The 23,945-nt window shown below is 37.7% G+C and overlaps 1 protein-coding gene and 1 long non-coding RNA gene across 2 annotated transcripts in view; one reads left to right on the top strand and one right to left on the bottom strand.

Moving 5' to 3' along the window:
* The window catches only part of LOC134794983 (uncharacterized), a 312,799-nt gene that overhangs the window by 51,996 nt on the left and 236,858 nt on the right, over positions 1-23,945 (bottom strand). The gene's annotated exons all lie outside the window — the stretch shown is intronic.
* LOC134794907 (T-complex protein 11-like protein 1) lies at positions 13,852-23,220 on the top strand. Its single transcript, XM_063766757.1, has 9 exons — positions 13,852-14,235; positions 16,192-16,389; positions 16,598-16,718; positions 17,831-18,037; positions 18,401-18,551; positions 19,617-19,783; positions 20,435-20,613; positions 21,150-21,316; positions 22,760-23,220. The coding sequence occupies exons 1-9, from the start codon at positions 14,141-14,143 to the stop codon at positions 22,954-22,956; spliced, it is 1,482 nt and encodes a 493-aa protein (XP_063622827.1). The 5' UTR covers positions 13,852-14,140; the 3' UTR covers positions 22,957-23,220.

Here is a 23,945-nt window from a genome sequence, read left to right on the forward strand (position 1 = left end):
AGGTTGAGACTGTTGTAATCTTCTATATTCATTACATCTACACCACTCCCGGTGTCTATAAGACAATTGATATCCACATCATTTATGGTAACCTTGATTGACCATTCTGTTTCAGATTCTGTGCTTGCCCTGATGTGTCCTATGAAGAAATCCGATGGTGTGGTACCAACCTCTGGTTCTTCCATTGTTTCAACATAGTGTACTTTGATTGCCTGCTCTACACATTCTTTTGTAGTGACCTATTTTGTGGCAATTCAGGCATTCTACTGTAGCAGCTGGACAATTGTATCTATGAACTTGACCACATACCATCATAACAGTCTTGATGATTGGCGTGCACGGGTGCAACCAAAGAGTAAAGAAAGTATAATAGGTAGGTGCAACTCACGCACGCCTTTTACGCATTTCTCATGCATCAATAGGGAATATTACGCAAAACTCTGCGTAAAGGGCGTCACTAGGCCAATCACATGGCCTACCGTGAAACACAACAATCGAAAGTTCGGTTTCTGCCTCTCTATCACTCTTGCATATTCGATCGATAGAGATGCAGATAAAGAAATTTCGATTTTCGCGTTTCGCGGTAGGCCACCTGTAAACAAACTACCTTGATGCATCAGTGTCATAGTGAAAACTTGTCAAAAAACTGTTTAAGGCCTAGTATGTTTAGGTTACTCAATGGTTTACTAAACAAATAGGAGATATTACTCCAATGTTCTGCCGCCAGAGTGCAGCACTACCGCCTCTAGTAAACTCATAGAGTAACTTATATACATACTGTGCCTTAAACTGTTTTTAACAAGTTTTCACAGACAATAAAAAATTACATTGATGCATCAAGGCGGTTTGTTAACAAGGGCCTACCGCGAAACGCGAAAATCGAAATTTAGTTATCTGCCTCTTTATCGCTCGAATATGCAAGAGTGATAGAGAGGCAGAAACCGAACTTTCGATTGTCGTGTTTCACGGTAGGCCATGTGATTGACCTAGTGACGCATGATGTGTCATTGATGATGTCAGTGAGGTTTGTTTACTGTATGTGCTAGTGGTGCTACCTACGCAGAGCTTTGCCTAATATTCCCTATTAGTGCTGCACTCTAGCGGCAGAACATTGCAGTAATACTCCCTATTACCGTGAGCGATCTTCAAGTTCGTATCAAAACCAACTGGTTTTGAACTCAAACCCATAACAAAATGTTGAGCCTGAATCAGGCTCCGTGTTAATTTAACTTGTGCATTGTCGATTTGTTTATGGCTCGCGACACGCCCTGCGTAGTTTTGGAGTTTAATTTATAGGTTTACACATGCTTTGGTGTTCGTTTCATGCAAAGTATGGCAGTCTATTTACAAAAACTGGGGCTCTGATATTGATTCTAAATCTGTTTAAGTCGCCATAGGTGCATTTATTCAAATAAATTAGGAGATGCATAGTAAAAGATAGAGTTATTAGACCAAGAAAACGATCAACAACGAACGGTCTGGTCGGTTGTGAACGGTCTGCAACGATTTTGATAGCACACGTAGTGCAAGTGTTATTTATACAAGGTAGTTTACCTTGATGCATCAGTGTCATAGTGAAAACTTGTCAAAAAACTGTTTAAGGCCTAGTATGTTTAAGTTACTCAATGGTTTACTAAACAAATAGGAGATATTACTCCAATGTTCTGCCGCCAGAGTGCAGCACTACCGCCTCTAGTAAACTCATAGAGTAACTTATATACATACTGTGCCTTAAACTGTTTTTAACAAGTTTTCACAGACAATAAAAAATTACATTGATGCATCAAGGCGGTTTGTTAACAAGGGCCTACCGCGAAACGCGAAAATCGAAATTTAGTTATCTGCCTCTTTATCGCTCGAATATGCAAGAGTGATAGAGAGGCAGAAACCGAACTTTCGATTGTCGTGTTTCACGGTAGGCCATGTGATTGACCTAGTGACGCATGATGTGTCATTGATGATGTCAGTGAGGTTTGTTTACTGTATGTGCTAGTGGTGCTACCTACGCAGAGCTTTGCCTAATATTCCCTATTAGTGCTGCACTCTAGCGGCAGAACATTGCAGTAATACTCCCTATTACCGTGAGCGATCTTCAAGTTCGTATCAAAACCAACTGGTTTTGAACTCAAACCCATAACAAAATGTTGAGCCTGAATCAGGCTCCGTGTTAATTTAACTTGTGCATTGTCGATTTGTTTATGGCTCGCGACACGCCCTGCGTTGTTTTGGAGTTTAATTTATAGGTTTACACATGCTTTGGTGTTCGTTTCATGCAAAGTATGGCAGTCTATTTACAAAAACTGGGGCTCTGATATTGATTCTAAATCTGTTTAAGTCGCCATAGGTGCATTTATTCAAATAAATTAGGAGATGCATAGTAAAAGATAGAGTTATTAGACCAAGAAAACGATCAACAACGAACGGTCTGGTCGGTTGTGAACGGTCTGCAACGATTTTGATAGCACACGTAGTGCAAGTGTTATTTATACATACGTCATAATTTCATAGAAGTTTGACGTTTTATCAAAATCGTTGCAGACTTGCCTTAGTGTAACTCTCTTCTCACTATGACATGGTCTCTAAATACTCAAATTGATTCACTATGTCATCATGGTGCATTCTAGATTTATGGTATTTACCTCATTACCTACCTACAACTTACCCATAGTCTGTCAACCCATTTCCGTAAGTTAGACACAAGCAGCAAATTTTAAAAAATGTAGGGGCGAAGGATAATAATTCTAGAAAATTTTAATTTTGCGCTTTACACTACTGACTATCTTGTTTGACCAGCTATACCTACCTACAAGTAGGTAGTTAATCCTACATAAGACACAGCTTCATGACACTTAAATGACATTATTATACACCTCTATACAGCTAAGCACCATCTGCAGGCAAATCCTAATCTCCATCTATCCCCCATATCACAGTTAATTGCTATGCTAAGCGGGTCTTCCTTGGCGAACTTTTTGTTAGTATGCCGCATTGAGCCAAAATGTCGGATCTGCATATTAGCAGGCCGGAAACACACCAGGAATGTCTTAAGAATTAAATTACTGGAGCAACTGCGTCTGATCTTAAACCCTGAAAAGATTTTATTTGGACTTCGCCATGTTACGGATTCGCCATGTTACGGTTACGCCATGAACTAGAGTTTCAACAACCTAAAGAGCAGGCCGGGTTCAGACGCGGCTACTCTACCCTAGATCACATATTTACAGAGAGACAAATCATTGAAAACTATACAGAGTATCGTAAACCGCTCTACCTATGTTTTATAGACTACTCGAAGGCGTTCGACTCTATATCTCATCAAGCACTCTGGGTCGCCTTAAAGGAACAGGGAATACACAAAAATTATATAAACATCCTGAAAGTTATCTATCAAAGCAGCAGAGCGCTGGTGAAACTTGACAGAACTGGCGATACCTTTGAAATACAGCGAGGAGTGAGGCAGGGCGACCCCATCTCACCAAACCTTTTTAATTCACTTCTAGAGCACATTTTCAGGAAAGTAGAGTGGTCAAAATTAGGAATTTATATCTACGGCGAGTATCTGAATCATTTACGCTTTGCCGATGATATTGTTTTGCTATCTGAAAGCCACAAAGATCTCCAGTACATGATCGAAACGTTGAATTTTTACAGTAAGGAATCTAGGAAAGGTCTAGAGATGAACTTTGAAAAAACATGCGTCATGACAAATAGGAAGAAGGAGAGTATACACGTAGAAAATACCAGTATCGAATACGTGACTGAATATAAATACTTGGGACAAGTTATCTCATTTAGTGGTCGTTATGTAAATGAAGTGGAACGTAGAATTCAGAAAGCTTGGAACTCATATTGGTCACACAAACATATTTTTAAATCCAAACTAGACATCACACTGAAAAAAACAGCTATCGACACTGTAGTGACACAGACCCTTCTTTACGGATGCCAAACACATAGATGTAAGTAAATTGAGGTAGATATGGTACCAGGCGCACGATTGTGAGCCATTAAATATAGGTTCCGGAACCTATATTTAGTTAGTCGTATGGGTGACGCCAACCTGTCAAGTTGTCAAAATAGTTGGATCAAATTTTAGTTTTGTCAACTATGAACGTCACACGTCTACATAAATAAAAGGTCATTGGCCAAACATGGGCAATAAACAAAGAAATTATCGACAAAATTCAGAAATTTCAAAGAGCCATAGAACGAAGCCTACTCGGTATAAAAATAAAAGACAGAGTAAGAAACACCGATATTCGTAAGAAGACAAATATAATGGACGCAGCGGAGATGGCATGCCGCCTCAAGTGGCGATGGGCCGGACACACAGCGAGAGCGAAAGACGACCGGTGGAGCAAAAGAGTTTTACACTGGTACCCACCAGATGGCGGGCGAGGGCAAGGTCATCCGCTCGGCCGCTGGCGAGACGACATAACCGAGCAGGCAGGCATAGCCTGGGCCAGTCTGGCCGCCGACAGAAAACTATGGTGTGACATGGAGGAGGCCTACGTCCAAAAATGGACAAACCCACATAAAAATACTTAGTAATACTTAGTAGTTTTTAAATTCTTTTCTTTGTAACTTTATTTCAAAATAATACTTAAACTCTAAATTTAATTGTAACATTTATATTTGGGAAATAAAAGGCTTTTATTTATTATTTATGTTACGGATTCAGAGGTACCTACTAATTAATTTGACTGGCAAGGAGACTCTTTGACAAGAGACGTTGAAAGTCATCGAGGTCAACCATGTCATGTAGAGTCTGTGCGGAAAGAGAAGAGTCGTGGAATGTATTGGGCCCCATATATTCCAAGACTATTCTCTTTTCGAACAGACTCTAAACATAATGTAAACAGAAGAAAAGATTACGCAAGCTGCCTGTAGTTTCTGCTTTTACTTACCACTTAGATTACGTTCCCTCTGCATTGCCATAGCACATTACTTTTAAAAATGTTATTCTCGCCCTCTTGTGACTCTCTATATGTAGTTAAATCTGTATGATCGATAAAATATTGCTTAAACTGCTTTTGTTCGTAACAAATCGACCTGTTTTATTTGTCATTTTAGTTTAGTTTGCGCAGCTGCCGCATGGCGCTAGATGTAATGTCAGGCGTAATGTACGGCCAAGATGAGTTTGACCTGATAATGTAACAGCTGTATTGTACGTAGTAAAACTATACATAGTAATTTATTGTAATGTATTCTTGACTAATTGCTATCTTTGTCTTTTGTATTCTTATTACTATCTTTGTATTTTGTATGTATTAATTTTGTTGTTAATTCTCTTGTTATTCATGTTACCTGTCGTGATTGTTTCACCGGATGGTCTTATCGGAAGATCAGCGCTGGAAGTCGCCAGCAACATGCTGAGGTGAGACCATTTCGTGGCACTTTCTCTTTTTTATGTTTCTCTGTTTAGTATAAGTTTTTATTTTGTGTTTGTGCTTACGAATAAAATTATTTCTATTCTATTCTATTCTATTCAAAGTATTTCACCAAAAAAAAATTCCAAAAAATTTCAAGCATTCAAGATAAAATGTTTTACATACAATAAAATATTTACATCAATAAAAGGACGGAGGATTTCGTAGCATTTCAATAAACAATGTTTTGAAATTAGTCGTTGTGTCGTTGATATGACCAGTAAGTACTGACATTTTATTTGAATAAGTACCTATACAAATGATGTAGGTACGCACATTATTGCCACATATACCTAAGCTGCGTCTAATAGTTCTAATGACACTATCTCAGGGCCAAAAATAAAATCATGTTAACACCACCAAAAACTTTTAAGGACATTTCGACATGAGCAAGTTTTTTAAGAAACAGTGTAAGAACACCCTTATTGGACATAAGGCATTTTGGCTTCATATAACACTAGTGCGGTAATCTACATTTCTAATCGGTACCTCGGTACCTAGAGAAACCGTAAATTTTAACTCGCATACATCCCTCTAAAACTGTAACGCATTAAGGGTAATATTAGCCATGCTATTTTCAACCTTAGTGACTTTTATTAAAGTCTAATAGTTCAGTAAATTAGATTTGCATACATAGGTTTCTTAAAACTAAAACGTATTAAAGATGAGAACATTCACATTCTATTTTGAGCTTTGTTGTATTGTGATTGAGTTTAAAATTTTATGTCTGCGTATTGTTTTGTTTGCAGAAAGAGATATTGGTGATTCGCATACGGGTAAGTATATAAATTATTGCAAATGAATATGGTTTGAATTTGAAATATGCTCACAGAAAAGTCTTTTTAGGATAGATTTTCTTGAGATAGTCTTATAGCGTATGTACCAACTTTACCTACTTACTTCAAACTTGTACAATTGTTCTACAATTAAGCCCATCAGTGCCCTGTTTATCAAAACCTTGTAACTTGTAATACAAGTGGAAGTCCCTTTTTGACAGCTTTTGTTAGAAAGGGACTTCCACTTGTATTACAAGTTACAAGCTTTTGATAAACAGGGCACTGGCGACGCCCTTGGATAGGGCTCACGGCAGGTTTTAACAAAACACGATAGATTCAACCCTCGCATTTCTAATCTACTCGAAAATATTTCTGTAAGAGTCCATTTAAATTTAAACTGTGAGAGCAAAGTTATGAAAATGTTTAATAGACCCGACTGTTTACCCAAGAAATAGTTCGCAAGTCAGGCAATTTACCAGAAAAGTAACTCTTCTCTGTATATTGCAGTTTCTGAGGAGAAATGTGTTTCTTTTTAGTTTATTGTAAGTCTCGATAAAATGTAAACATACTTGTGGCAAAATTTATGTTAAGTTTAAGTTACATACGAATTTATCGCTGGCAAATAATTTGGAGACATATTCATATTGTAAAAATGCAATCCCAATATGATTACATTTATATTATACTTTTTTGTATGGAACAGGCTATCGAAATAGGCGCACGATTCATAGGGGAGGACGGGTTTGATAGTTCCCGGGGTAAGGTGTAATCAATCAGAAACAGAAACATTGCCAAGTTTGACCTCAGGGCCGTCTTTTCCCGGGTGTGCAAGGGGTGCATGGGACCAGCAGGGGTGTGGAGTCTGTGCGGAAAGAGAAGAGTCGTGGAATGCATGGGTCCCAATACATTACACGACTCTTCTCTTTCCGAACAGACTCTACCGTGTACCTACGTGTAAACTGTGGACGCAAGATGACATTGACGCGATTTTATTTTATTTTTATCTAATCAAATTATCAATTTGATCATGAATGAATGCCGCCATAAATAATGCAGCAAGGAAGGCAGATACATGGTTGTCACGTTATATTTATTTACAAATAAATTACCTCGTAATCTTGTCAACCAACATTTTTACCCGCATAAACTAGGTACCAAGTACCAATAGCCACATAATCAAGCCTCCTTTGAGCGAAACTTTTTAAAACCTCGTAGAAACCTCTAGACTAAAAATTAAACAGCCGTTCGCAGACTTGCAATCTAACTTCAACAGAGCCAACTAATTTACCTACGCAAACGTTGCCGGCGGCGATGTGGATTGCTTTTTCTCTGGACTCCATTTTAACTTGAGAAATTCACCTTTGCCTGGTTGATTATGGGGAAGTTTTCTAGACTACTGGAGAAAGGAACTTCCAATTTTTTGTTGATATCTACCTACATAATTCTTATTGTCTGAAAAAAGCAATAAGTACTTATATAGAGTAAGACCAAGAGAAGTCTGCAGCGATTTTGATAACCCATCAGTGCAAGTGTTATTTTAAATTATACTGAGGTTACAAACGGCACGCGCTCTTCCTCAGGAGTCTGAAGAAGACCACGGTGAGTGGCGCTCTAGCCAGGCAGGCCGCTTCGCTTTCGCTCGCGTGCGTATACCTTACTGTATCGTCCGATATACACCTACTCTGTCGTTAAAAATCACGTGTAAAATTATAATAAGGGCAAAAAAAACTATTGATTTTGGAGTGTAGTTTTATTTAGTGGTACCTAAAATATTTTATCTGGTCTACTGTCCTCTAGCATATCCATCTGTCAACTTTACTTCAAGTTCCCCCTCCAGGGGAGAGGGAGAGAAATTAGGATTAGAAATTAGCCGCTTACTGACACAGACAGAATTCCACGCGGGCGGAACCGCGGGCACAGCTAGTCTCTAATATTTTTCTTGTGTAAGGGTTATTTTATGTACTTTTAGTCGTTTTATTTTCTTGAACCCGATACTAAAACCTGGCTACGCCCGTGCTACAGATGGTGAATAGCTACGTATGGTCTAAGAGCTGGCCACGGAAATAGGTAGGTATGCAATTTATAGAGCAACGAAATCCCTCTAGTTAGTATGCCATACTATCGTTATTAATTAATCCGGGCGCCTGGCAGCTGTTTAGCGGTGGGTGCGGGAGTGGTTAGGCAACAAAGGGGTTGTAAAATCAATCGAAGTTGTGCAATTTATAGAGCTCTGATTTTGGTGTGATATAATAGCTAAACATGTATTTAATTGAAATATAACAATGCCAGGCGTTTTAATTGGGGGAAAAGTAGTGCCAGGTGACGTACAAGATTTCGCGAAAAAGTAACAAAATAGGTTTGCAATTTATAGAGCAACGAAATCTTTCTAGTTTGTTGTATCTCTAATTACATTAAATAATAATATAGAAATATATATGTGCTTTATTTGATAGCTAAATCAATAAGACAAGTAAACTCAAATATGACATTCTTCTAGTCATCGATATCTAACTAAACCATGAAGGTCTAACACTCTCCCTCGTTAATAGATTCAAAGTCAGGTTAGAGATTGAGACGTGTTGGTGCTTTTCTATTTCTTGTACTCCGGCGTAGCACGGGCTCTGTAGAGTTCTCAACCGTCTCTGGCAATGGAGTTGCCTGTGCTTTATCTAGGGTTTGAGGTTCTGGTTGTACATCCCTGGATATAGGTAAAGGTAAGGTTCCTAAGTCAGACACACCACTTTGCCTTGTACTTGGACTAGGTACATTTTGCGGATCATTAACACCTTCAGGGGGTGTAGTTGTTTCTAAATCCGGTTGACTTGGTATAGGCTCTGTGGTCGGTGAGCTTGGCCTGGGTAAATAGACGTATGGAACATCACCAGTGCATGACGTCTTTTATATTTGGTCTGTATGTCTCTGATGTAATTTTCCTTCTACTTCGACCTCGTAGTGAAGTTTCCCTTTTCTTTCTGTGATGGTACCAAATTTCCACTTGTTGTCGTCGTACATTCTTATTTGAACTCTATCACCTCTTCTGAATTCCTTTTTCACAATCTTGTCGTCATTATCATTTTTCATCCTTATCTCTGGTACTCGCTTGACTAAGTCTATCCTTGTCCTATATAATCTTTTAAACATCATTTCTGCTGGGCTCAAACCCGTAGCGCTGTTTGGTGTTTTCCTGTACATCGTTAGAAATCTATATAGCTTGTCTTGTAACGTACCCTCTTCATTTGCCATTGCTTTCAGCTTCCTTTTTACTGTCTGTACATATCTTTCGGCTTGGCCATTCGTCGAAGGATGAAAAGGAGCAGTAAATTTAGCCTGGATTCCATTTGATTTGAGAAATCTTTGCATTTCTTCTGACCGAAACTGTCTGCCGTTATCTGAAACTTGCGTAATTGGTAGGCCAAATGTAGTATATAACTTTTTAAGAATATTTATTGTTGCCGTTGATGTAATTGAATTTGTTGGTGTTACTTCTAACCACTTTGTATACGCATCCACAACAATAAGAAAGTAATGGTTCATAAACGGTCCGGCATAGTCTATGTGTACTCGGCTCCATGGCTCTTTCGGATATTCCCAAGTATGTACTGGTACTTTGGTAGGATTCTTCTGCATCAAACAACATACTTTGCATTTCTTTACCATATTTTCAATGTCCGTGTCAATATGTTTCCACCAAATGTAGCTTCTGGCTAAAGCTTTCATTTTAACAATGCCTGTATGGGCCGTATGAAGTTCTTCTAATATTTGAGGTTGTAGCTTCTTAGGTATGACAATTCTTATTCCATAGAAAATGCATCCATTTTGCAGTGAGAATTCATGAAGTCGATTAGGGTCGTCTCTACCCGACTGTATGTCCATGTAAAGCTTTTGTAGCTCTGAGTCCTTCATTGTAGCGTCTTTTATTTGTTGTAAAGTTATTGGCATCTCTGATATTTGATTTAAGTAAAACGCGTCATCATCTGTAAGTGTATCTTTTGCTGTATCTGTAGGATTAGGTAGTCTTGAAAAATAATCGGCATTTGCATGTTCAGTCGTCTTTCTCAGCTTTATATTATAATCAAAACCTGCTAAAAAATTTGCATAGTGTACTAGTCTGATCGCAGTAGTAGCTGGTGCCGCTTTTTCAGGGTGTAGTATTCGTGCTAATGGTTGATTGTCGATGATCAATGTAATTTTTCGTCCATAGCAGTATTGGAAAAATTTCTTAAGTCCCCATATCAGTGCTGCCGCCTCTTTATCTAGCTGACTGTACCCTTTTTCTGCTTTAGATAGAGATCTTGACGCAAAAGCGATAGGTCGTTCCGTCTTGTCCGGCATAATGTGCGATAGAACCGCTCCAAATCCTGTAGGGGACGCATCTGTGGCAAGTGTCACTTGTAAATTAGCATGGAATGGTATTAATACTTTATCTCCGCATATCTCTTCCTTCAATTCATTAAAAATTTTATCACATTCTTTTGTCCATACAAACTTGGTATCTTTTTGCAGCAGCTTGTAAAGTGGGTTTAGTTTTGATGCAAGATTGGGAATGAATTGTTGGTAATACTTAATTAATCATCCCCAGAAAAGTACGGAGCGATGATACGTCTGTAGGTCGTGCACTATTTTTAATGTCGTTTACCTTATCTTGCATCGGATGAAGGCCTTTTTCGTTTATTGTGTGTCCCAAGTATGTAATTGACTTTTGGAAAAATTGGCATTTCTTTTTATTTACATGTAATCCGCATTCCTGTAATTTTTGGAATACCGCCTCGATTCTGTGTAGTAGTTCCGTATAAGTGCGTCCTTGTATGGCAATGTCATCGAAAAAACAGGCTGTACCTTTCATTCCTTGCAGGGTTTGGTCCATGTATCGTTGCCAGATGTTCGGCGCTATTTTAACCCCAAACATTAACCTCTTCACCTTGTAGGTGCCTTTGCATGTACTAATAGCTTGCATTGCGGCTGTTTCTTCATTCGTCGTCATATGTAAATATGCCTGATTAATGTCTAGCGTGCAAAAGTATTTCCCGCCGCTAAGTTTCGAAAATACCTCTTCTATTCTAGGGATCGGATAGTTGTCATCTTCCAGGTTTTTATTTAATGTAGCTCTAAAGTCTGCGCATAAGCGTACCTTTCCAGTTGGTTTTATCACAGGAACTACTGGTGTGCCCCACTGAGAATACGTAACTTTTTCTATTATCCCTTCTTCTTCTAATCGGTCTATTTCGGCTTCAACCTTGTCTTTAAGAGCAAATGGTACTGGACGTGGCTTCAGAAATATAGGTATAGTACCTTCTTTTAACTTAAACGCAACTTTAAAGTTTTTAATTTCTCCCACTTTTTTCCGAAAATAGCTCTTCATGATCTTGTAATAATTTGTTCAGTTTATCTTTAAATTCTTTCTCTGTAACATCTTCTTCCGTAATTGTTTTAATGTCAAAGTCTATATTTAACGCTCTCAACCATTCTCTTCCAACGACTGTGTCTACGTTATCATTGATTACAAAAATTCTTCCCACAATCTCCTTATTTTTGTAGAGGATTTTGACTTTGCATATTCCGATAGGTTCCATTATTTGTTTGTTGTATGCACGCAGTTTTATATGAGTATCTTGTAGTTTCACGTTTTTAAAATTCTTTTCAAAGTATTCTTTAGAGCATGTAGTGACTGCAGCTCCCGTATCCATTTCAATAGTGTGCATTTTTCCATTTATCTGAAGTGTAATGTTGAATTTGTCTGTAGATGAATTATCATGTATTTTCTTTATTTCATATATTTCTTCTTCACTTTCGTAGAATGATAGGTCACTATCCATATCTACTTGGTTTTGGTCTTTGAAACAAACTGACTGTACATGTCCCTTAGTGTAGCATTTCTTGCAGTATAATTTATTTGTCAGCTTACATTGATTAGCCTTGTGGTTATCTTTTCCGCATCGAAAGCAAGTGATGTTTTCCTTTGTATTATTTCCGTTGTATGTATTTTTATTTTCATTATGTGTATTAGCATCTCTATTATATGTATTTCTTTTTTCATTGTATGTACTTGTATTACCATTGAATGTACTGTTTCTGTATTTATTTTTTATTGAAATTTTGTTAATGTTAGGCTCTATTTCTTGTCCCATTTCTTTCGTTTCAGATTTGGATGTTTCTATAGCCAAGGCTATCTTGATTATATCATCAAACTTTGTATCAGGAGATTCTTGTAGCAGTTTTTCTTTAATTTCAGAACTTCGGAGTCCGCGTATGAATTGGACACGTAGGTGTGTGTCAAATGTTGTTTTGTTGCAATTATGGCATATGAAATTGCATTTACCACCTATTTCTTTGAGTCCGGCTACATAGTTGGCAATACTTTCGCCTTCATGCTGTAATCTCAGGCAAAACTTGTGTTGTTGTGCTACTTCACCGGGTTCGGGTGCAATTTGATTTTTCAATATCTTTACTAGGTCGTCGTAAGACTTTGATTCAGGTGTATTCGGTGCTGTAATATTTTTCAACACTTGGTAGTATTTCGGCCCGATGCAGTTTAAGAAAATTTGTAACTTTATATTTGCATCCGTAACGCCTTTAAGAGTAATGTAATTTTGTAGCCGTTGTAAATAACTATCGAATGTTTCGTGTAATTCATCGTAAGGTTGGAGTGTAATTCCGCTTACTGGTTTTGTATTTGCGCTTTGATTAAGCAGTGCGTTTTGCAAAATTATTTGTTGGCTTTGCATACCTTTCATGGTTTCCATCATCTCGGCGAGCACTTCTGCTAGCTTTTCCATTGTAAAGGAATTATTCAACTAGCTGTAATTTGAGGTACCGCGGATATAACTTCGCGTGGAATTATTGTATTTTTATTCAATCATAACTCGTCGCCATTCTGTTGTATCTCTAATTACATTAAATAATAATATAGAAATATATATGTGCTTTATTTGATAGCTAAATCAATAAGACAAGTAAACTCAAATATGACATTCTTCTAGTCATCGATATCTAACTAAACCATGAAGGTCTAACATAGTTAGTGTGCAATACTATCATTATTAATTAATCCGGGCGCCTGGCAGCTGTTTAGCGGTGGGTGTGGGAGTGGTTGGGCAACAAAGGGGTTGTAAAATCAATCGAAGGTGTGCAATTTATAGAGCTCTGATTTTGGTGTGATATAATAGCTAAATATGTATTTAATTCAAATATAACAATGCCAGGCGTTTTAATAGGGGGAAAAGTAGTGCCAGGTGACGTACAAGGTGCGGAAAAAAGCTCCCACTTAGCAACGAAAAGCGACTATAAACAGAGAATTCGCTCAGTGGGTCGATGGCAGTGAATGTGTAGGTGCAATAAAGATATTGTCGATCGCTTTAGCTCTTCAAGCTTACCAAATTATATCTGAAGAAAAAAACGACAACAAAATAAAAATCGACCCTAACTCCGGGTCATTATCGCAGATTCAGGAATTTTACCGAACTGAACATTTTTTAAATTTGCCGCTTTCTTCTACTGACGGAAATGGCTTGACAGACGTATAGTACAGTGTGTTCGCCGTTTGAGACACCCTTAACAAACCATAAAGCGTTGAGGCAATCGGCAAAATTCCCTAGAATCCACATTTCAAATCGACCATAGAGTAAATAAAATAAAAAGTTTGACATCTAAATTGACAAGTAAACGAAAACATCTGTACAATAAATTCAGCAATTTACTCCAATTACTCCTATTAACATAATATAAATATTCACTCCCATAACTACACCATCGATGAGAAAACTTCGGTTAAAGTTTAGGGGTTGTACTTTGTTACATTATTTACTTTTTGTTAAGTTAGGTTATGTTTTGTTATAAGTCAATATAGCTTCGAGATGATATGAGTTTTCGAGTTAGTGCCTTGAAAAAGTTGGCCTTATTTGGGAGTTACTATATCGCAGTTTCCTTCAGTTTTCCGTGATGAGTGAACGCGAGGGCTCAAGTAGTTCGGGGTCCGAGAATTCCAAGAAAGATGAAGCGAAAAGTTCATCTCAGCCTGTGCCTACTGGACCAAGGTACGAAAATTGCATCATTTACCTTTGTTACTGATGTTATATGATCCTTTGTTATATCATTTCTTCTTTTTCTGACCTAACAAAGTTACTTAAATCTCCTTCGTCATTCTCAAACAAGTTCAAGCTCATAATGGGAAATATTTACTGAGTTATGTCTTATAAGAAATGTAGCAACTCTGTTTTATCTGAAGTCCTTGTTTTAATTCATAGGTTAATACCAACACAGTTTTTTTATTTATCTTTAATTAAAAAAATGGAGTTGTATTCAATGATGTGTGATGATGTCACCCCTGTGATGAGATCATACATTGTTTTATTATTATTAATACTTATTCTTTATTTATTTTTCTTCTGAACTTAGGTTGTTTATAACATGAATATAAAAGTAAAATACAAAAACACATAAAAAGCTATAAAAATATATATATAAATACATTATAAAAAACCTAACCGCTGGCAGCGGGGCAAAGCCCAAGCTGCCTGTGGTCAGGGCTGCAGAGTGAGGAACCGACTTACCTACTATACGTGTTTTGTCCAAAATTAAGGCCTTCTGCATACCTGACTCTTGATCCAACCTCCCAGCGAGAGTCTCTCTAGGTGTTGGTTGAGACTCTTTGCTATGAGACCGTTCACCGACGTGACTATAGGAACAATGATCATCGAGTCAATACCCACGTGGCAGTTATCTCGTGAGCCAAGTCTAGGTACTTGCTGGACTTGTCCTTCTCAACCTTCACGAGATTCTCATCGTGGGATGGTGATGTGGACGAGCATGACCCGGCGCTGCGATCGATTTATTAGCACTTATTCTATTATTATATAATACATGACAGGTACAACAAACGACAATGATGAAAGATTATGAGTACTACCTAAATTATTTTTAGATATAGTTTGCACATGCACATCATCCTGGAATCAGATAGTGACAGTGCTATTAATATGTTTTTCTACTCGTCAACTGTAATTCTTGAATTAAGATTTCTTGTACCAAACTGCAATTGGGTATTTTTAATGTATGGGCTCCCAACTCAACTATAATATTCATATCGATACAGTTTAGTCAACTATAATGAAATTGACCAATCACAGCTCGCCGCGATCAAGAGGACGAAACAAAACCATAGCTCAAATTAATTATTTATTTTAGGTTGTATAGTAGAAACAAATTGGTTCATAAGTCAGAAACGCGCATGTGACACCCTTAATATAGCAACATCCATAGACTACGAAAACCACTTAGTGTTGCTTCTTAGTCTCCATAGGCTACGGTGGCCAAAATCGAGAAAACAACTGTCTAAAAATTGAATTTAGCGCGGAGCAAGTACCAGGGCCTCATGAGTTACGAGAAGGTGTCGTTGACCAACGCGGCGGCCGGGGCGCGTACCAGTATGAAAGTATCGCGGCTGCTTGCGTATCTTTCTATCTGTATACTTTGGGTTTGGTTTATTTGTATGATTCTACTAGTTTAAAGTATTATTTATGTTGACTCATAGAAAAAGTATTGTATACAATAGTGATATAATCAAGCTTTTCAATCTCCTACCATACTTAGGCAACTCAGCAAGCTTCGTTGCCTAAACACGGTACTCGACTGAAAAACTCTCTATTATATCACGATTGTATAAAATACATAATTTTGGTGAAGTTGAGGATGGGTGACGAAGCTTAGGGTATTAGAATTTATATTTTAGACTTTAAAATTATTTTCACACCACTATTTATTTTGAATTCAACGGACATCTATTTGGTAAAATTATTATTTTAAAATTTTACTAGGGCGATGTTGGGCACCAAATGTGAAATTAGGGTTACAGCAGATAGTTTTGGCAATACTTATTTTCAATGATTTGCAACATTGATAAAGGGGTTTTTACATAATAAATATGTTGTCCGAAAATAGACTGAGTGGTCTCTAGATTAATTAAATGTCAAAATATCATTACAACATTCCAGTGCCCACAGCTACTATGCCAACGAGCCCATCCAGTTCCGCGTGCGAGGCTCCACCATCACCGGAGCGTCTCCGCCGAGCTTTGTGACGCTGGATGACATCATGAAGGCTGCACACGGCATGCAGAATATGGCACTGGCCCATGAGATCGCTGTTGATAATGACTTTAAGCTGGAGCCTTTTGAACCACCAGATAATAGGTAAGATTTAAAAGATTTTTTGAGATTTGTTCTTATAAGATTTAAATGGACTAGAGTCAGACCAAGAAAAGACTGCAGAGATTTTGATGGCACACACAGTGCAAGTGTTATTTATACGTCATAATTTCATAGAAGTTTGATGTTAAAAATATCATTAACCTATAACTGTGTGCTTTTATTATACCTAGTATTTACAATTTGTTTACAGCTACCAAAAACTGGTGAAAGAGACAATGCACAGAGCATACTTCGACATTCTGAAAGAACAACTCAACTCTGACCCTCCTTGCTTCAAGCAGGCTCTAGTGCTACTTGAAGATGTCAAACAGGTAAGATAATAAACTAAAATTACGTACACTTAGACCAAGCTAAGTTGGCAGCGATTTTGATAGCACAGACAGCGCATGTGTTATTCAAACATCATAATTTCATAGAAGTTTGAATTTGATGTTTAAAATAACCCTTGCTCAGTCTGGGCTATCAAAATAGCTCTAACCTTGGTCTAACTCTACATCCTTCTTGCTTGACTAGTGCCAATTGTGGGAATGCCATTCGAGCAAAAAACATCAGCAGTAACTCAAGGGAATCGGGCCACGGTTATTGACAGCCCACCTAATTCCAGACAAGTCTTTATTTTTCTATAAATGGTTTTAATGGCTTTATTATGGCGTTAATTTTAGCAAGGTGGATTCTGCCAATGTCGAGGTGTAGACTTTTGATCTAGACAAGTGCACAGAATAAATAATAGTACCAGGTACAGAAGACTCACTCTCTAACAAAACGCGTCTGTTATGATCAGGACAATCAGGAGATATGACCGCTAGGTGGCGACAGCGCCACGCGCGGCTTATGGCTAGCCACCAAAATTGGTGTGGAACGGATGTACTTTTAGCTACCTGTAGCAAAGCGACGAAATCGCGGAGTGAGCACCACTCACTCGCGCCATTTAGAAGTTAAAATTAAATTTCCATGTCAATTTGCCATGGCCCACGGCCAATATTTGACAGATTGCATTTTCATTGAAAATACGCGGCTTCAATGTCTTTAAAAAACTCGCGTTATTAGTGTTCGTATGTCGCAGTGTATGTCATGGCGAGATTTATTATTATTATTTATTGATTCATAAAACAATTTTACATTGTGTTTGAATTATGTTATAAATAACTTAAAACTACATGAACAACAACAACAAACATGCAACTAATATTAAAATTAAAACATAAAAACACACAAAATGTATAAAATGGGAATGGTAGATGCATTTTAAGTCCCCTTATGCTGGAACGCGGAGACGCGTACATAAAACAACACTCTTAATTGAACATTATTACAAAAGGTCCACCGATAGACAGTTAACAGCCTGGGCGATGATACGAGGAAACTATTAAAAAATAAATAAACGCGGCGCACGACAGGTTAATTAGTGTTCCATTTTCCACAGGGCCTATTCTCCATTCTGCTCCCGCGGCACACTCGCATCCGCGAAATGATCGAAGAGGTCATAGACTCAGATTTCATCAAACAACAAGTAGAGAACAACAGCTTAGACTTCGACAAGTATGCCAAGTTCGTCATAGATCTCATGGCCAAGTTAGCTGCCCCGGCCAGGGATGAGATGATACAGAACATCACCACGCTCACTGACACCGTAAGTGTTTTTCATACAGTAAATATTCTAAACTGAAACATCAGAAAGTAACAAGTAGGGAACAACAGTTTAAACTTCGACAAATACGCCAAGTTCGTCATAGGCAAGTCTCCCGGCCAGGGATGAGATGATTCAGAACAGAACAACCTGACACTAAGTGATTTTTAATACAGTTATAAATCAACGATGATCAACTCTGGTCAACCTGGGACTCGAATTCACATCTTTGGATTACTGGTCCAACACGTTACCAATTCCGCTAGCTGACAAAAAAAAACAAAGTAAAGTGACAAAGTAAAAGTGCCCTTGTGGCCTATTTGGTGAATAAATGTTGAAGTTTGAACAAAAGTGAAACATCCACAGGTGGAGATTTTCAGAGCGATCCTAGAGACCCTAGAAGTACTGAAACTGGATTTAGCCAACACATTGATCGCCATGATACGACCGCACGTGCAGAAGGAGAGCGTGCTCTACGAGAAACTCAAGTTTGAGGAGATGCTTAAGGTTACTGAAGGTAATTAATGTGCCGTTTTCAACCAAAAGGGTACTTATTGTTGGTTGTCAATAAGACGCTATTTCCACAAGCTTCAATTCAACGAGGTACCTTTTAGTTGAAAACGCCACAAATATGGATGATGATATATGTTGAATTTTATAACAAAATCTAGTAAAATTGATAGCAAATGAGCAATTTATCACAATGTGGATATGAAAATGATACAGGAGCTGGACGAATCAAAATCGAAGGTTTTTTCTAACTTCCAATAAGGAATAAAGTAAGGGTAACATTGGATTCCTTATATTATATCCAAAAAAAAATTTGTAACGCTACTAAATATATACATAAATAAACGCAATATTTCACGGACAAAATTCCAATTTGCTTGTTTTTAGTACTTCAAGAGTCGGACTTTGACTATCATTTCTTAATTTTATATTGCATTAATGCAATGGATACCAATGCCCCACTTTGAGTTTTGTTTCCGCCGGTAGATAAAGTTTTAAAAGCCTGTAAAGCTTTCCTTTTCTTTAAAGTTCCAGTAGAAGTTATAGGTATATTCTGTTACATATATATTTTATACGTGATAGCTAATCTTAATCTTATTTTGTGTTTTCTTTTATACTATGTACTGTTCCGATTGTTTGTGCTTACGAATAAATCTATTCTATTCTATTCTATTCTAATTGCCTTGCAGTGGTTCTTAGCTATGTTTGACAGAAATCGATCCAGCAGTTTAAAGAATATCAGCTCTGTCATCATTACAAATCATTATATCATTATTCCAAAATAATGTGAGGCATTTATGGCATAAAATGGATACTTTTGGGATATAGCGTAAGGGGTTTTAAACCACCTTATTCATAAACGCGCTACAAACGTCAATTAGCGAATAATCGTTTGTCCTTATCTGTCATTTTGAATTATGTATTTGTAAGAAAGGGATAAAACATAATTTAACTAAATCAGTCCCGTATTTAATGAATAAGGGTGTTAAATTATACTTTATAATTTGCCTTCACTGTAAAAGAGTCTCAACGGCCTATACAATAAAGTTCACAATTAATAATTCCTTTTCAGACGGTCTTCAGCACACTCGGGCATGGCTAATTCGTCACATAGACAAGACCGACCTAAGCTTGCCTGTCACAGACACTAACATCATCAGGAATGTGACGGCCCAGACTTTGGCAAAGGCGTATCTGGAGTTGTTAGAGTGGGACAAGGGATCTGACACATATCCAGAGGTGAGTGAATATACATACGTCACATAGACAAGACCGACCTTAGCTTGCCTGTCACAGACGCTAACATTATCAGGAATGTGACGGCCCAAACTTTGGCTGAGGCGTATCTGGAGTTGTTAGAGTGGGATAAGGGATCTGACACATAGTGAATATACATACGTCACATAGACAAGACAGATTTAAGTCCGGACACATAGACAGATACCAAATATTTTTACATCACTACACCTTATAAAACAAAGTCCCCCCGCCGCGTCTGTCTGTCTAAATATGTATGTTCGCGATAAATTCAAAAACTACTGAACGGATTTTCATTCGGTTTTCACCTATAGCAATTCATTCAATGTTTGATGATTGGTGATTCATATCAATAGAGTGATTCTTGAGGAAAGTTTAGGTGTATAATCTGTTAAGGTTTTGTGTAACCTGCGCGAAGCCAGGGCGGTAAGAAAATTTTCAGTTTAATCAGAAACCGGGAAGTAGGTCAAATTTAACTTGCAAGATTTGACCCGTACAAACATAGTTACATATTACATAGGTACATTGGAAGTTAAATAAAAGCTTGTAAAAATACATGAGGGCCCGGTTTTAATAAATTGAATGTGTATATGTCTCACGGAAGTTTTGTATAATTCTTACATTTTATTTCAGACGGTAACTCTAGACGCTCCCCGCTTCGCAGAGCTCGGTACACAAGTGTACAGATTAATTTGCGTGGCGTCGCTCATACTGTCCAGCCCTACGTGTGGAGATGCGAGCGCAGCTGCGCGACACAAGCTGAACCTTAAGGAGAAGATAGTGATTATCTTAGGAGATACTGCGACTGATACGTGAGTTACAATTTGATATGAAAATAAAACCTCAATAAATATTTTCCCACAAACCTTTTTTAGGGTTCCGTACCCAAAGGATAAAAACGGGACCCTATTACTAAGACTCCGCTGTCCGTCTGTCTGTCTGTCACCAGGCTGTGTTTCATGAACCGTGACAGCTAGATAGTTGAAATTTTCACAGATGATGTATTTCTGTTGCCGCCATAACAACAAATACTAAAAACTACGGAACCCTCGGTGGGCGAGTCTTGTTACTGAAACTGAAATTGCCTAATTCATTGTACTCCTAGATAGACCCTTGCCCCTAAACGATGTACTTATCTAAATGTGTTTTTTTTTTTGTTTTGATGAATGATATTTTTTCACAGTTCTGTTTCTGTTTGACGTTTATGGACTCATTACACCAACAGTGTGTTCCACAAATTTTATTATAACAACTTTATTATGTACCATGGTTCGCAATAAATGATTCTTTTCTATTCTATTATATTCATTCAGTATGAGATGTTATTGATTTTATTCTTACTTTTTAGGCAACTGAAAGCAGTGCTGCCATCTGTCGCCGAAGAAGTTATAGTGGTCACCGATCAACTACTAGACTCCCTTGATCAGCAACCTCTGACAGCAGACACTAAGGAACTCATCCGGACCCAGATTATATCCCTGAGGGACCCCGAGCATAGAGTCAGGCAGATTGTTCGTGAGTACTCAAATAGATTTTAGGTTATACATAGACAGTGTTGCCATCTATAACGTGAGACACTACATTCGGTTTTTGTCTATTTGTCTGATTTAATTTCTTGTCTTTTAATTACTAATATAAGAATTCAAGTCTTGGAGACCCAAGTAGATAATTTGAAGTACGATTTTTTTTTTATCTCAGACAGTTAAAGACTTTTTCTCAAAAATGGACGGCAAAGTCGACTTTGCCGTTTAAAAAATAGGTCGCGAAGCGCGTAGTTTATGGTCAGTCAAAAATAAAAAAGTGAAAAACATTGCAGTCTCGATTTTGGGACTGCAATGTTGCATACAAATTCCATTATTTGTCGAGTTCCAAACTTTTTAAAAGTTGAAATGGCCATATCAAATGAAGGCACAGGCCCATTAAACAGCCAAACAGATGATTAGTACCGCGACTATTTAGCTGTCTCAAATAGGTTGACGTATTTTCGGCAGAAAAATACACTTCTATTTTTTTATTAAAAAAATAAAAAGGCGGCAAAGATAATTTTTTCAATTGTTTCTACTTTTTTCTGTGAAAATATATACGTAAGAACGTTGCTTTTGTAAAATATTCCTATTATATTTATATTTCTGGCACCATTTTTGAGAAAAGCACTATATATGACTCGGCTGGAAGGCTACTTGCTGGCTTCGGATTCAATTAAACAGACTCCCAAGGTCGTCCGTTTAAAACGAATCCTCAGCCTGCAAGTAGCTACTTCCGAGCCTCGACAATAATGTACTATTATATCTCTATAGTACATTATAATAGGAATATTTTACAAAAGCAACTTTCTTACGTATATATTTTCACAGAAAAAAGTAGAAACAATTGAAAAAATTAGCTTTGCCGCCGTTTTATTTTTTTAATAAAAAAAATAGAAGTGTATTTTTCTGCCGAAAATACGCCAACCTATTTGAGACAGCTAAATAGTCGCGGTACTAATCATCTGTTTGGCTGTTTAATGGGCCTGTGCCTTCATTTGATATGGCCATTTCAACTTTTAAAAAGTTTGGAACTCGACAAATAATGGAATTTGTATGCAACATTGCAGTCCCAAAATCGAGACTGCAATGTTTTTCACTTTTTTATTTTTGACTGACCATAAACTACGCGCTTCGCAACCTATTTTTTAAACGGCAAAGTCGACTTTGCCGTCCATTTTTGAGAAAAAGAATTTTAGTATGTGTCTGTTTTTATTTTTGGTGTAATTCGAGATTTAAAGACTGCATACATCTCTAATAAAGTATCTAATATTTCATTAATTTCATATTTGTAATTGTATTTTGTAATTTTTGGTTATTTTTATTGCTTGTAATAATTTTGCATGTAAAAGTGCCCCTGTGGCCTATTTGCTGAATAAATGAATGAAGAAGTGAATATGTTAATGTTTTACTTATTTATTTTCTCTTTTTTCAGGTCAAAGGGTCCTAGAATTCCTGAAAATGATCCTGGTCTGCGCGGGAGGCTCTCGCCAGATACCCGTCGGTCTGTCCGCTCTAGCTCCCGAACTCACCAACGTTTCCGGCACTCTCCTGCGCTACGTGATGCACAACAAAGCTGTATTCACGAGTTACTATATCGACATTGTTACTGAAGAGCTCAGTAAGGGCTAGATTGGAGAAATCAGGCTAATTCGAGCAGGCACTGACATCAAAATGATATTAGAATGATATAGGGACCGTGCGCGTTGGAGGGTCTGCCATTATGTGGCTTGAATCGGAAATGTGCACATGTACATTGTCAAAGCAAGTGCTACCATCTATCGCTCTCGTCGGTACGTTTCCTTGTGCATAGTAGGTTCTGCAATCTTGTGGGCTACATTTGACGGCTCCTATGCTGCCACCTATAGTTCATGCACGGGGCCTATTGGAATCATATCAGTTAGCTGTCATTCGCGCATTAACCAAAAAACGTCACTTTTGACACTGACAGATCGATATCGATGTGACTTCTTATGGCTCCTCTACACGAATGGCCAACGCCGGCCAATCCAAGGGACGCAGCCATGCGGTAGACTGAGATAGCAATATCACTTGCTCCCTTATCTAATGCATAAATGCGTCCCTTGGATTGGCCGGCGTTGGCCATTCGTGTAGATGTAGAGGAGCCATTAAAAGCATTGTTCGAAATTCGAATCGGGCCGTAATACTTGTGCGGACAAGTCTGACCGAAGTCTGAGTTGTGAAGTGTAATGAACGCGCGAATGACAGCTAACTAAATATGAATCTAATATCATTCTAATGTCGGTTTGATTCGAATTAACATATGTGTTGCGTTGATTCTGCTTTATATCATGGATTCTACGTAACTTTATAATATATTCTTCCCTTTTTATGTGGACATTATGGAGGAGTAGAAAAGAGACGACAATGAAGTACAGAGATGAAGTACTATACGAACGTACAGTCGAGTATAAATATATATACATTTCTTCACCTCCAATCGTCCATTGCAATAAGGTGAAAAAATGTATACATGATATTTATGAATTCGACTGTAGAAGGATTAATCAACTTTTCGTCACTGGTCACGTGATCCTAGGCCACTTTCTAAAGCCTAAATTTAAGGCATTAATACGCACTATAACACGCTTTTTGTGGTA

Source organism: Cydia splendana, chromosome 11 (assembly GCF_910591565.1).
Source record: "Cydia splendana chromosome 11, ilCydSple1.2, whole genome shotgun sequence".
In the NCBI taxonomy this organism is placed as follows: Eukaryota; Metazoa; Arthropoda; class Insecta; order Lepidoptera; family Tortricidae; genus Cydia; species Cydia splendana.